At 49.4% G+C, this 14,543-nt stretch overlaps 1 protein-coding gene across 3 annotated transcripts; it reads left to right on the forward strand.

The window, feature by feature from the left end:
• Positions 1-1,604: 1,604 nt before the first annotated feature.
• Positions 1,605-13,437, forward strand: LOC129656255 (taurochenodeoxycholic 6 alpha-hydroxylase-like). 3 transcript variants are annotated; one of them, XM_055586966.1, is made up of 12 exons: positions 1,605-1,799; positions 4,409-4,550; positions 5,181-5,225; positions 5,649-5,776; positions 6,719-6,843; positions 7,193-7,347; positions 7,789-7,895; positions 7,979-8,169; positions 8,267-8,400; positions 10,101-10,165; positions 10,310-10,386; positions 13,242-13,437. In XM_055586966.1, the coding sequence occupies exons 1-12, from the start codon at positions 1,605-1,607 to the stop codon at positions 13,435-13,437; spliced, it is 1,560 nt and encodes a 519-aa protein (XP_055442941.1). The 3 variants fall into 3 exon arrangements, with proteins under 3 accessions (XP_055442941.1, XP_055442939.1, XP_055442940.1); XM_055586964.1 differs by having other exon boundaries at positions 7,289-7,347; XM_055586965.1 differs by lacking the exons at positions 7,193-7,347; positions 7,979-8,169 and having other exon boundaries at positions 7,789-7,901; positions 8,251-8,400.
• The last annotated feature ends 1,106 nt before the right edge of the window (positions 13,438-14,543 follow it).

Here is a 14,543-nt window from a genome sequence, read left to right on the forward strand (position 1 = left end):
CTGACTTTTCCTGTCACATACCTCCTTCTGACAATCTGGGTTCCTCCTATTCCCTCTGATCCGGTCTCTCTGACCCCCACACACGCCCAACTGTGGCCCAGGGAATGGTACTCTCCTGTTGGAGGGGCAGATGTGGTTCCAGTACCAGGGGATGCTGACCCCAGCCCTCCACCATGACATCCTGAAGCCCTCCATGGGGAACATGACCCACTCTGTCCAGCTGATGGTGGTGAATCCACCTCTCTCTCATCTGAGCATATTCACACCAGCTCAATCCACAGTTCACTCTCAAGCAGATATATCCATCAAACATCCATCAGACACAGCCCCCTAGAATAATGTGCTCAATCCCAGAGACAGACACATCACACACTAGAGTACACAACACATTGTCAAGTGCTGAAACTCCCTTCTACAGCCAAGCCTGTTCCCTCTTGCAGAAACATGGACACATTATTACCCATCTTATGTGACACACACCTCAACATACATGTGCTACAGCCATATGGAGATAAGAATTTGGGGCTATGGTGGGGCTGCATCTGGGCCTCCAGAGTCCTCAGCTGTGGCCGGGAACCAGTGTTCTGGGACAGACACAGTGATCATGGGGAGAAAGGCTAATGTGCAGATGGAGGGACAGCTGAAGAAGGAGAAGACCAGGAGGCACTTGGACTTCCTGGACATCCCCCTCTTTGCCAGAGTGAGTGTGGGCAAGAGAGGCCTGAGCCTTTGGGCAGAAGCACACAGAAAGGGATACCTGCACTCTGGCCCTGCCTCCATAGATGGAGAATGGGAGCAGCTTGTCTTACGAGAACCTGTGGAAGTTTCAGTTGCCTTGGACAGATGAAAATGATTCATGTTGTCAAGCAGGGTATTTCAAGGCTATTTATATCACACTGTTAAATAAGACACCACAGGGATAAGTTATTCAAGGAGCTTTTTCTGTAATCTGCATGTTTGTTTGTTCTTTAACCTTTTATGTTTTTTACTGAAAAGAAAGTTAGTCGCTCAGTAGGTTCGAAGTCTTTGCAACCCTAAAGACTGTAACGTGCCAGTCTCCTCTGTGGAATACTGCAGGCAAGAATACTGTAATGGGTAGTCATTGCTTTCTCCAGGGGATCTTCCTGGAGATTCAACCTGGGTCTCCTGCATTGCAGGCAGATTCTTTACTCTCTGAGCCACCAGCCCAATTATTATTGGAGTACAGTCAATTATCAATGTGTGATAGTTTCAGGAGAACTCTGAAGGGACTCAGTCATCAGGAAGCTTTTAAAAATATTTACTTTTCTGTTTTATTTCAAACTGTCTAAAGGTTTCAAAAATGTAAGCATATGATAGTTTGCAGTATCCCAGAAAAACTCAAACTCCCAGATCAAGTTACAAATATTATCTTCTCTTTATAATACTTACATTTTGTAACAAAAGAGAGATTGGTTTAAGCAAAACAAAAAAAAAGAACAGCAAATCTGGAGGCCCAGGTCTGAGCTCTGCCTTCACCTTCACCCTCCCCCAGGTGGGCGGGGACATCCTCCCAGATCAGGCTGGGTGCTCAGGGGAGGTCAGCCACAGTCAGGGACAGTCAGCGATCCAGAAGCCACTGCACCATGAGTGTCTCTGCACTGAGCCCCTCCAGAGCCCTGGGCGGGGTCTCTGGGCTCCTGCAGGTGGTCTCCCTGCTCGGCCTGGTTCTGCTTTTGCTCAAGGCGGCACAGCTCTACCTGCACAGACAGTGGCTGCTCAAAGCCCTTCATCAGTTCCCGTCTCCTCCTTCCCACTGGTTCTACGGACACAAGCGGGAGGTAGGATGGAGCTGGATGGGGGAGTGGGAGAGCGGGGAGGGCTGGAGATCTAGAGCATGGTCACACTCAGCAAGTTCATACCTGGCCCTGTGCTTGCCTGAGAGCACAGATGTCCAGTCTGATGGATCAGCCCCGTGGGTTCACTGTGTGTGGAGACAACAGACAGGAATCTAAGAAGGTGTCAAGTCACAGGAAAAGAGGCTTACCTGCGGGGTTGGGTTATGTCAGGTGTGGAGACAGAGCGGCTTGGTTCATTCAGACTAAGGGATTTTCTAGTCCGGTAAGGTCAGTGCCAGAAACCCACATCAGAGGCCACACACAGGAGCAAAGTTCCCATGATGGGGCCAGGTGAGGAGAACTGCCTGTTTGGTGCCCTCTCTCTGAACTATGAGCTCTTGGAACTGAGCCTGTAATCCTCTTCACCCTCAGTGCCCAAAACAGAGCCTGCACAGAGCAGTGTCAGTCCATTGTGTGGAGGGACAGGCAGGAGGGAAAGGAGCAGCTTGCAGGCTGGGAGGGGCAGCACCTGCCCACCCAGCACCGGCACCAAAGCCTGGGGGTGGGGGAGCTCAGAGCAAAGTCAGGGGCCACATGGAAATGGGTCACCAAGTGTCTGTGGCTTAAACAAGTTTTAGGAGATAATCACAGGTTGCAGAGAGCTGAGGTCTCTCTTTCTCAGCAGCACGATTAGAGCAGATTGGAGCCAAAGACAAGAACTAGAAGCAGCCCAAGCCCCATGCAGGCTGGCCCAGTACCTCTCTCCCCTCTCCTTCCTAATCTCCTGCACCCCCAGGTCACTCAAGGTCCTTCCCCGCTACCTGTGCATTCCAGCCTCTGGGACTCAGCTCCCATGTGCCCTCTCCCCGGAATGATCTCATCCCTCCTATGAGTGTCTCACAAGTCTCAGACCCAAGGCATTTTCATCCTGAATCTCCCAGGAGTGGAGAGGACACTCTTTTTCCCTTGGTTGTCCTTCCCACAAGTCAGTGCTGACTAGATGCAGCTATTTCTCTCTGCAAGATCATAGCGATGAGCTTCTTCTGGGAAACCTTGCCTCTGGTTCATGTTTCTATCCTGAAAGCATCTTGGTAAATTAGGAGCCAAAGAAAAAGCAAGTGCAGGCAGACTTCCTCACATCCAGGTCTGAGTTAGGCCCCTTCCCCAAAGCTTCCTCATAGGCTTTGTCTTCTGTCCATCACACATTCATGATGCCCTCCGCTTATGGCACTTGCTCTCTCAGTCTACTTCACTAGCCTGCAGTCTCCAAACAGACAAGCATCTCGAGCCGCTGCCTAATTTAGTGCCTTCAATCTGTGTCTGGCACAGAGTTACTGCTCAGTAAACACAAGCTCAGTGAAAGAACGTGACCCAGAGTAGCCAAATTGCCTCAGAGCTGGTGAGTCTTGATGGTAGAAAGATGCTGGTAGAGGTCAGATACCAAAGTGTAGAGGGTTTGATCTGAGTTGCACAGAAGCCATTGAAATAAAGATGATGGGACTATTTGGAACTTGCCTGGGATCAACTGTTGACCAGAAATCCAGAGGTAACAAAACAAACTGAGTCTCCAAAGTAGAGGAGAGGCAGTTGCTCTGTGGTAAAGATGACAGGCCACCAGGTGCAGGGGAGAACATGAGCAAAGACACGGAAGATGAGCAGGTGGACCCGGTGCAGGAAGCGCCGGCAGCAGCATCCTGGGGGCAGAGCAATGGGTCCGTGGAATCGCCAGCCTGTCAGGGCAAGAAGAGAGAGGGTAAATTCAGAAAGGAAAGGCCTTTGTGGTCCACACTCAGGGGTGTACAAAGATTCCACCACAAGACGGGAAGTGCACAAAAGTTTCTGACAATTAGTCAATGAAAATGAGATCAAAAATCCACATATCAAAATCTTATTTCAATACCATTCTCATATGTGTACATGCAGAATCTATCCTACAACTGTGCACACACTCAATATGGAAAATAATATTACACACACAATGTAATATTTAATTTTTTTCACTTAGCCAAACACATTCCAAACATTCTTTCATACTCATATACATTAACATGTGTGCTGGGATAGCATCAAACATATATATGATCAGGATGGCAAATGAAACTAATATATAAATTAAATTCTTAAAATATCTATCTCTTCTCTAAATAAACCAAGTAATATGAAAACTTGCTTACTTTCTCTAGGGGATCTTCCCAACCCAGGCATTGACCCAGGTCTCCCACTTTGTAGGTAAATTCATAATACCTGAGGTGCCAGGGAAGCCCACCAAGTGATACAAATTATCATAAATTGCTCAAGAAGTTATGTCACTGTGTGCAAATTATTTCCAAATGTTTCACAAGCCATGGAGTTACCTTTGATGTAAGATTCTGTAGGCAGTTTGTAGTGTTGGCCCATAACTCTACTTGACATGGGACAGAATCCGATCTTAAGAGAATGGTGGACAGCCTGCAAGGTTGGATGAGATTCCAGGTCAGAAGAAATCGTTCTAAACTCTTAGGTCTGCTGATGGATGCAGAGTGACCACCTGGTGCCCTCACAGGCCTTCACCTCCACTCCTGCTCTGGAGCTAAAAGAAAGAAGTCATTGTCTTGTCTTTCCCTTGGTGACAGTTCCAAGAGGAGGACGAGCTGCCACACCTACTGAAAAGGGTAGAGAAATACCCAAGGGCCTGTGTTCGCTGGATGTGGGGCACAAGGGCCTTCGTATTGGTCTACGACCCTGACTACATGAAGATGGTCCTGGGGAGATCAGGTGAGAGGGAAACCCTCAGCCGGAGACAATCTTCCATTTGAGTACATGCCCCTGGGTGTGAAATTCCAGAAGACACAGGCACATCAGATGCCAAGACCTGAATTCCTCCAAACACCCTCCCAACCAAAGCCAGATAGGACAACATTATTTACTATTAATAAATGCTTTACTCCTGGTGAGGGCTGGTTTCTCTTTTACGTCTTTTTTTCTTTTTACAAACAAACTGAAATGATCCCAGACCTGGAGCCAATTCCTTGTCCACACTGTCTTAGGTTGGGCACCTTTCACTGTTGCCTGTCCTGGGTCTTGAGATGGCCAGACCACCACTGACTATAGAAAAATCACAGATTCTGTCTCATTCTATGGCACTGAACAGAGTTTATGTTTCAGGGCAATTCACCATCTTAGTCCTGTGGGTGTTCTGCTCTGCAACACTGAGTCTACTTTCCTGGGACCACAGTGACTATCAGGACAGAGAGAGTCAGGGATGGGAGGCAAGTGGGTGGTGGCTTCAGACTGAGTGCCGTTTGGCAAGCACCAGGAAGGGAAGGGAGCCAAGGCCTAGACCTCAGCTGCTCTAGAGGCTGTCTCCATGTTTGGTCCCATCCATCTTCCCTCCTTACTTTTCAGACCCAAAGGCTCGCATTACCTACAGACACCTGAAGCCCTGGATTGGTAAGTGCATTTAAATACAACTGCCAACCACCCACCCGTTAGGTTAACCAAGAGCGGTCTCTTTGTGTAAATGGAGAAGAACAGGAGTCAGGAACCCTCAGCTCTGAATCAACCCTCATTTTTCTAAAATTCCACCAGTCTTTGTAATGGCACTGTAGCCCTCCTGAAGCCTAGCTGCTTCTTCATCAATTCTCAGTCTTTTCTAATGTTCCCTGACTTTTCGATAAGTTCTTTTATCACCTGCCCCCTTACAGTTTTTCATCATAACCACATACTATGGACAGACATACTGGAAATTCACATCCCTGAAGTGTACTTGCCTTGCCGACGCTTGCCCACGAGGAGACTTCTCCTGACACCCTTGGTTCCTCCCAAGAGGGCCCTAGTCTCCCCGATTCCCATACACACCCATCTGTGGTCCAGGGACAGGTCTGCTGCTGTTGGAGGGGCAGACGTGGTACCAGCACCGGCGGATGCTGACCCCAGCCTTCCACTATGACATCCTGAAGCCCTACGTGGGAATCATGGCCGACTCTGTCCGAGTGATGCTCGTGAGTCCATCGCTTGTCACCATATGCACTAGAATCCAGCACAGCTGACAAAGTCCACTATCAGACACTTACGTCCCTCAGACACCCATTGAATAGAGCCACCCAGAATGATGCACTCATGACTTAGTACGAGAGAGTACTCATTAAAGCTAGGTGGGACAGAGGAACATCTAGGCACCAACCTGGATCCATACTTTTCTCCTCACCAAGAGAAATAGGGCCACGGTGTATTCAGGCTCCACTCTTCTTCCATCTCCATGTTTGAACACGGGAGTAGATCAAGGAGGTCAGCTCAAAGTGGCCCTGGCTGGCCTGTACAATGACGGTTGCAGAGGCAGAGTGGAAATCCCAGGATGTCACACAGGTGGGATCTGGCCTGGGTTCCATGGCTTCTGCAGGTCACTGAGCCATCCATAGGAGGAAATGAGTCCGGGTCTACACTCACAGAGCTGGGTCTTCACAAACCACCTCTGATCCAGATCAGGTACCACCTGTTCTTAGCTAACATCAGAAGAATGAAAGCAATTGAGTAGCTCATGCCCCATTAGAGCCATTTTAGCTTTTCCTTGCCTTGAAATATTTGCTTCCTAGTGTTGGATATCACCTGTCCAGATCTGACATCAGGACACAGAAGTTCTCCCTTTGTCGCCTGAGAAACTATGCTTTCTGCTCTGCCAAAAGTGGTTATTTTCATAAATTATTCCACATATTCAGAATTAGTTAGGATATTAGAGGAGAATATAACTGCATATATAAGAATGATTCAGAAAAAATAGGCATCACATTACACATGGGTTGTTATAGGCCTAAGTTGCTAAAACATGTCTGCTTAGAAAATGAGGAAATCTCATCTGAAGATGTAGAGACAAAGAGAAAGCCTGGACCCAGCAGCACGGGTCTTCTAGGGGAGCAGAGCAGGGCCAGTGCCTCCTCCCTCCACAGGACAAGTGGGAGGAGCTCATCAGCCAGGACTCACATCTGGAGATCTTTGGAGATGTCTCCTTGATGACCCTGGACACCATCATGAAGTGCGCCTTCAGCCAACAGGGCAGCGTCCAGACGGACAGGTCAGTGACAGCTCTTCAAGGGCAGGGTCCTGTTTTCCCGAATGGGAAGGACTTACCTGACAGGCAGTAAGGGCAGTGTGGATGTTTATCAGTACAAAAAGTAACATTCTACAGAGAGACATGCACCATGGTCAGATTCCACCCAGACCACCCTTGACTCAGTCAGAGGTCCCTGACTCCTGCTCAGGGAGAAGCCTGGCCTCTCAGGACACCTGTAAAGGACTCCAGGGAGAGGGCTCCCGGGAAATGAGGCAGAAATCACAATGCCTCGGTGTTACCTGAGGAATCTGACCCTCTCCAGGTCAGTGCCTCCCTCAACTCCAGCCTCTTCTGCGTCCTTTCCCTTCAGGAACTCCCAGTCCTACATCCAGGCCATCAAGGACCTCAGTCATCTGATTTTTTCCCGACTGCGGAATGCGTTCCACCAGAACGACCTCATCTACAGGCTGACCCCTGAAGGCCGCTGGAACCACCGGGCCTGCCAGCTCGCCCATCAACACACAGGTTCCCCTCCCTCCTGGGCTGCTCCCCCACCTTCATCAGGCTCACATGGCCTGGCCTTGACCCCTTAGGCAGATCCCAGACTTCTGCTTCCTCTTCAGGAGCTGGCACAGACCCACCTGCTGCAGGGACTGGGAACCCAGAGGTCAGGGAGTCAGGTGTTGAACAGGGAGTTACAGGAGTCCCCATGTTGGTGATGACTGAGTGAGACCCTATCCAAGCAGCATTCAGCCAGAGGCCCAAGGGCTGTGCTACTGTCGGGATTCCCGTCTAGAGTAGAATGTGTTGGCGCCCTAATTCCTGACCTGCTCACCCAGTCCCACCCTCACCCTCATCCACCTGGCACCCAGACTGGGCCTGAGGAGCAAATGGGGTTATGGTGGGTACAGAATCTGAACTGCCCAGAGTGCTCAGTTCTGGCTGGAAACCACTGATCTGGGACAGATGCAGTGATCAAGGAGAGGAAGGCTCACCTGCAGAAGGAGGGAGAGCTGGAGAAGGTGAGGAGCAGGAGGCACTTGGACTTCCTGGACATCCTCCTCTTTGCCAGAGTGAGTGTGGGCAGGAGAGGCCTGAGCCTTTGGGCAGAAGCACACAGGAAGGGCAGACCTGCACTCTGGTCCTGCCTCCACAGATGGAGAATGGGAGCAGCTTGTCTGACGAGGACCTCCGTGCTGAGGTGGACACGTTCATGTTTGAGGGTCACGACACCACAGCCAGTGGCATCTCCTGGATCCTCTATGCTCTAGCCTCCCACCCAGAACATCAGCAGAGGTGTCGGGAAGAGATCCAGAGCCTCCTGGGGGATGGCGCCTCCATCACCTGGTGAGCGTCCAGGAGATGGAAGAACCTTGTCCCACCTGAACTAGAGAGAATCCGTGTTTGTCCAGTCCTGCCTGCCCTCAGATGGGCTTCCTTTCAGGGACCATCTGGACCAGATGCCCTACACGACCATGTGCATCAAGGAGGCCATGAGACTCTACCCACCAGTACCAGTCATCAACAGAGAGCTGAGCAAGCCCATCACCTTCCCTGACGGACGCTCCTTACCTGCAGGTATGAACTTCACCTCACCACTCAGCTAAGCACTGTGTAGGACCACGTGGTAGACCAGTAATCCACCTGTGCATTTCCAGTTCTAGGATGCTCTGGTTCTTGTCTGCCTGAAGATAATATTTATTCTGTAGTTTGAATGAGTTTTAAAAAATGCTTTTCCATAAATCCTAGGATTAATACTACCATATACTCAACAGTCCTACTACTAGGAATATACCTTGGGAAAACAGAATCCAAAAGGCACATGTGCCTCAGTGTTCATTGCAGCATTGTTTACAATAGCCAGGTCGTGGAAGCAACTGATAGATGTGTATATAGGTGTCCACTGATAGATGAATGGATATGAAGCTGTGGTCCGTATACACAGTGGAATATTACTCAGTATAAAATGGAACAAATATGAGTCAGTTGCAGTGAGGTGGAAGAATCTACAGCCTGTTATACAGAGGGAAGCACTCAGAAAGAGAAAAACAAATATCGCATATTAACACACACATGTATATATAGAATCTAGGAAAATAATGCAGATGAATGTATTTGCAGAGCAGGAATGTAGATGCAGACATAGGGAATGGACTTGTGTACGCAGGAGGGGAAGGAGAGGGTAGGACAAATTGAGAAAGTAACATCGACACAGATAGACTATCATGTGTAAAATACTAGTATGTATCTAGTGGAAAGCTGCTATATAAAAGGAAGCCCAGCCTGATTATCTGAAATGACCTAGAGGGGTGGAATGGGAATGGGGAGAGAGGTGCAAGATGAAGGGGATATAGCTGTTGTTTAGTTGCTAAATCATGTCTGGCTTTTTTGTGACCCCATAGAGGGTAGCCTACCAGAATCCACTGTCCATGACATTTCTCAGGCAAGAATACTGAAGTGAGTTGCCATTTCCTTCTCCATATATATAGATACATAACTGTGCCTTATTTGCACTGTAGTATGGCAGAAACTAACACACCGTTGAAAAGTAATTAACCTCTACTGAAAGAAAAAATGTTTGACACAAAACTTGAATGCAACAAAGCTCAACAAATAAATGTTGACCCTTCTGTGCAGTCTTATAATAGAGCCTAAAATTCTGATTCTTGAATCATGAAGGCAGAACCAGAGGGAGGCATGGTGCTTCCATATGGGGTGTAAATAAGAGAGGGAGCTCAAAAGACTCCACTGTCATGGGTCAGAGGCTCTAGTCTCTGAGGTGCCCTCTGGTCGATGGCAAAGAGCAGGTGATGATGAGGTCTGAGCCCTGCCATGGCTGGAGGCCACCCACTGACTCAGCACCCAGTGGGTCTGAATCCCAGCCCTGTTCCCTCCTGTGGGATCATAGACCCAACCCTTAACCTCTCTGAGGCTCAGGTGCTTCATGGGCTTGTGGGGACAGGAGTGCTTGCGTGAGGATTAAATGATTCTTGCACATTCCCCAGCTTCATGATGGCACTTGATAAATGTGAGTTGTCACCTGAGCTGCTCCTAAGCATAACCTTGCAGTTCTTTTAATTCTCAATCCTGGGCTGTGGTCACCTACCCCTAATCTGTGATCGTGTGCTTTGTCATGCCCCGCCCACCTGGCTTGCAAGAGCATCATTTCTTTCAGAGTGACCGAGGGTGCTCCCATGATGGCTCCCAGGACTTTTGTGAAGCCGCACATCCCCTGCACTAGGGGACCATCAGGCTTCTCTCTCTCCTCTGCCCCACAGGAATCTTAGTCTCCCTCTCCATTTATGGGCTTCATCACAACCCGAAGGTGTGGCCGAACCCAGAGGTACGATGGACCTGGGAGGAGGAGATGGGATGCTCTCTCGACACCAAACCCTTCCCCTGCTCCCTCTCTGGGATTCTTATCCGCCAGTGCATTCATGTGAGGGGTTTGACCCCAAATATCCTGACCCTGGTGCTCTCTCTGCAGGTGTTTGAGCCAACTCGGTTTGCGCCAGGTTCTACTCGACACAGTCATGCCTTCCTGCCCTTCTCAGGAGGATCCAGGTGAGGCCTCTGTTCTGGGGGAGGCAAGTGTCACAGGTTGCTACCCGATGTGTGTGACTGTCTACCTTCATATGAGGAGCATGAAGTTCTGTCCTTGTATGTTGATGTACTGAGAAGGAGGTGTGGGTCTCCATGTACAAGAAGGTCTTCAGGGCCCACCACTCTGACACTGACCTCCGATTGTCCACAAGAATTGACCTCATTTCCATGTCAGTGGCCAATCCAAAGTATCCAGTGTTTTCCTCACTCTAGGAGTATGATGTTTGAGCGTTACAGGTCTTCATGAAATTTAAACTACACACGTTTGGTTAGCACAATTTCAGTCACCTTAAAAGATGATTTTCTCTGTTCCCGCCTTCCTAGTCAGCCCACTGTCTTTCTGCTTAATTCACCTGTCCACCCTCACTGTATTCGGCGTGCTTGCCAGGATTGGGAATTCCATGTCCTGAGGCTTCAAGTCATGTATGTGATCAGTTACAGTTGTAGTTTGAAGAAAGTTTCACAGTCATGAGTGTGTTCTCACTTCCTGCAGTATATCCGACATAGATTTGACTGTGTATTAACATAACCATGACATATATTTTCTGTTGCCAAAATTCTTTATTAAAAAGCAGAGTTTAGATACCATAGTCCCAGATTATACAGAGTAATGTTAGTACGAAAAACTTTAAAGTGGAGGACAATCAAGCCTGCTTTGGGAAGTCTATTGCTGATCCTGCTCGTGATGCCAGTTTCTCACTGTTCATACTGTGCACACTGTTTGCTGAACCCAGGATAGACGCAAAGCGTCAGCTAAGAGGCTGGAGGAGGACTGGAGGAGCCATAGGAACTGCAGACACGTTTATTCTCTCCTGGCTGTGTTATGGCCGCCATAACACAGCTCTGTCCGGCCTGACGCAGCCGCCGTAGCAGCAGCCGTAGAAACCATAACATAGCTAGAACATAACCTCATATAATATAACCATGATGTCGCTCCAACGTGGCCCCAATGCAGCAGTAACCAGGGCTTTCATAGTCAAACTCATAAAGGCGTACCACACACCGCCCCCTGACCTTTTGCAGGTGGAGCTTATATAACAAAAGTAGCCAGAGTCCAAGCGAGTACCATGTGACTCACGTACGCAGTGCTATACGTGATCTAGCTGTTCCATAATCATTAGTTACAAACCATGAGGCAACAGTGAGAGACTGCAGGGAGAGAGCACCTGACAATGCCATCTTAGCTAATTTGCTCTTACCCTACATGGGGGAGAGTATTTTGTGTTTGACACGTGCATTTGAAAAATCTATTGCATGTAAAACATAAAGCACCCTTGAAATAGCTGTTAGCCTGATTGATACACTCCTAATGATCGCTGTGAAGATCTTAAAGGGCACAGAACCTCCCCTGAAATAGTAACTTCAGTGACTTGTAACTTAGTAGAAGCAAGTTTTTTCTGACTGTACAGATCTAGGAAACTTTCAGTTGGTGAATCAACCTTAACAGAAGAGTGTTGAAGTAAACTGTCTTCCTGAATTGATTCTAGGATTTGGTTTATACCAGGGTCCAGTCCTTCCTTGTAGACATGGCTGCAGGTCATTCAGTTGCTACTAGAGGGCAGGACGGACTCAGCAACTTGATTCCTATGTCAAACTGAATATTTCTTATATTCTCATTCCACTTGAGTTGTTTTCAATTCAATTAATATTGTTCAAATGTGAAAGTATGTATTAAGCGTGTCTCCGTGTGCCAAGACCTGTGCTAGGAGATGGGAACACAGGGATGATAACGCTGTCCTCCCCCAGGGCTCACTGTCAACAACATGTCTCCTCAAGACAGACGTCATTCACACATCCACTCTTTCACTCACTCATTCCTTGGGCAGACTGTGGAGGATCCACGATCCAGTGCTGTGCTGGGCACTGGATGTGCTGCGTCCTTGAGTTACATCCATGGTGCCTTGAGGGTCCAGAGTGGGCAGAGGTGCAGCCAGCAGAGGGGGTGAGGGTGGTGGTCACTGGATGGAGCCTTGAGCATGAGGATGGCAGAGGCGAGGGGAGGGAACCTCAACCGTCCCTGAGTCAGGAAGACGAGAGGGACAGACCCCAGGTGAGTGAGGAAGAATCCAGAGAGGGCTGTGATGCCGCTGAGGCACTGGGACGTGTGCTCCCTGTGATGCGGAACAGAGCAGGCCTGGAGCTACTGTGGGTTTAGAGCGAGGGGAGGAATGGAGGCTGAAAAGGCCAGATGAGGAGCCCAAGGGATGGTTAGGAAGGTCATTTCTGGATTAGAATGGGAAGGTTCCAAAGGTAGATTGACCAAGGAGGTGAAGGGAGACAAGAAGTCGGACCATTAATTGGGAGGCAAATGGTCAGCAGGTTCAGGGTCATTGACCCTTGTCCTCTCTAGGAAGGCTCCCTGTTGCCATTCTGATTCCTTGCACAACCCTGTCTTATCATCTCTTGGGACCGAACAGCCTCTTTTTCCACCATAGGTGGTAAGATCCTGAGAGGGTGTCTCAGGACCCCTGCCCCCTACAGTGCCCTGGGCTGGCCTGAAGCCGGGCATTGCCAGTGGACAGGTGAATAAAGCACTAGTTCACATCTTGATCCACTTGACTTGACTCTGAGGCTTAGAGCACTGATGCTCCCCAGGTTTCCTGCTGAGAGCAGGAGTAGGGACTTGGAGATAGTCCCTGGAGAGGTGGGCTTTGTCTTAGGTCAGGGGGAGAGTTTGGCCCAAAGGTTCGCTGGCAAGTTCAGTGTGATGAGTAAGGAAGGGATCAGGGCTGGGCCACCTCTAGGAGAGCCCTGATTCCCTGTGCTCAGCAGGGGTTAGAAGCCTCTGCTTACTTCCTTTTTATCTCCGAACCTAGGAACTGCATCGGGAAGCAGTTTGCCATGAATGAGTTGAAGGTGGCCGTGGCCCTGACCTTGCTTCGCTTTGAGCTGTCACCGGATCCCTCCAGGGTCCCTGTGCCCATGCCAGTCATTGTGCTGAGATCCAAAAATGGGATCCACTTGCAGCTCAGGAAGCTCTCTGATCCAGGTGGGGACAAGGACAAGCTCTGAGGGCCCCTGCCCACCATCCTGTCTTGCTGTCACTCTCTCCTGTCCTTGCCCCTTTGCCCACTTCTTGCTTCTGTCTTCCCCGTGCCAGCTTGCCTCATCTCATGCCTCCTTCCCAGCTGACTTTCTGCCCTTCTCCTCTCACCTTTCTCCAGGCTCCCTATCTGCTATATCTCCATCTGTCTCTGACCCCCTGTATCTCTCACTGTCCACCGGAATCCTGATCACCCAACACCCTCCAGTCTGTCTGTTCTCTCCTGTGTTTCTCCCCTTCTGCGTGCCTGTCTGTCCCTGTATTCACTTCTGTTTTGATGGCAAAATGAATTCTCTCTGCCTTATAGACTTAGAACAACACAAAGTTATCCTCTGATGGCTCTGGAGTGAGAAGTCTGAAAAGGGTTTCCCTGGACACAACCAAGAGGTTGACTCGCCCCTCATCCAGGGACCTGGGACAGGATCCTGCTTTTTTGCCATTTTTGCATCTAGAGCTGCAATCCTTGCATTCCTTGGCTCCTGGGCCCTCCTCTACATTCAAATCCAGCAGCATCTTCAAATGTCCCTCTGCTTCTGTCTTCATATAACCTTCTCTTTCATCAAGACTTTGTGCTTACCTGGGCAACTCAGATCAAACAGGCTTATTCTGGGGTTCTGGGAACTAGGACAAGAACACCTGGGGAGCCATCACTGGACCTGTTAAATCCTGTGTGACTCCTTCACCCTGGGCCACCGCTCTCTCCTGTGTGAGATGGGTCTACCCGCGTTTCACTCACATGGTTTCCTCTGTCCCCATCCCTGGATAAAGTGTGCAATATTATATGGAATGCGTGTGTCTTGTCTGAAAGGAGTTGGATGAAGCAGAAGAGAGAGAAGGGGAGGGAATAACAGTGGGGAGGAGGAGGGGAGACAGCACCTGCTCTATGGGGCCGAGACCCTAGCAGGGAGAGCGTGTCCAGCCCCCCTGCAGCTTCACACTCTGGAGTCACTCAAGCCCCACACCCTGCCTGGCGCCTGAGGCTCCCATGACAGCTGAGTCAGGAGAAAGGCCTTGTCGCCTAAGGCTCAGAGGGAAGACGCTCACTCCAACACCTGTCAAAGAAGGAGCCTGCCTC

This window comes from Bubalus kerabau, chromosome 6 (assembly GCF_029407905.1).
Source record: "Bubalus kerabau isolate K-KA32 ecotype Philippines breed swamp buffalo chromosome 6, PCC_UOA_SB_1v2, whole genome shotgun sequence".
Taxonomy (NCBI): domain Eukaryota; kingdom Metazoa; phylum Chordata; class Mammalia; order Artiodactyla; family Bovidae; genus Bubalus; species Bubalus kerabau.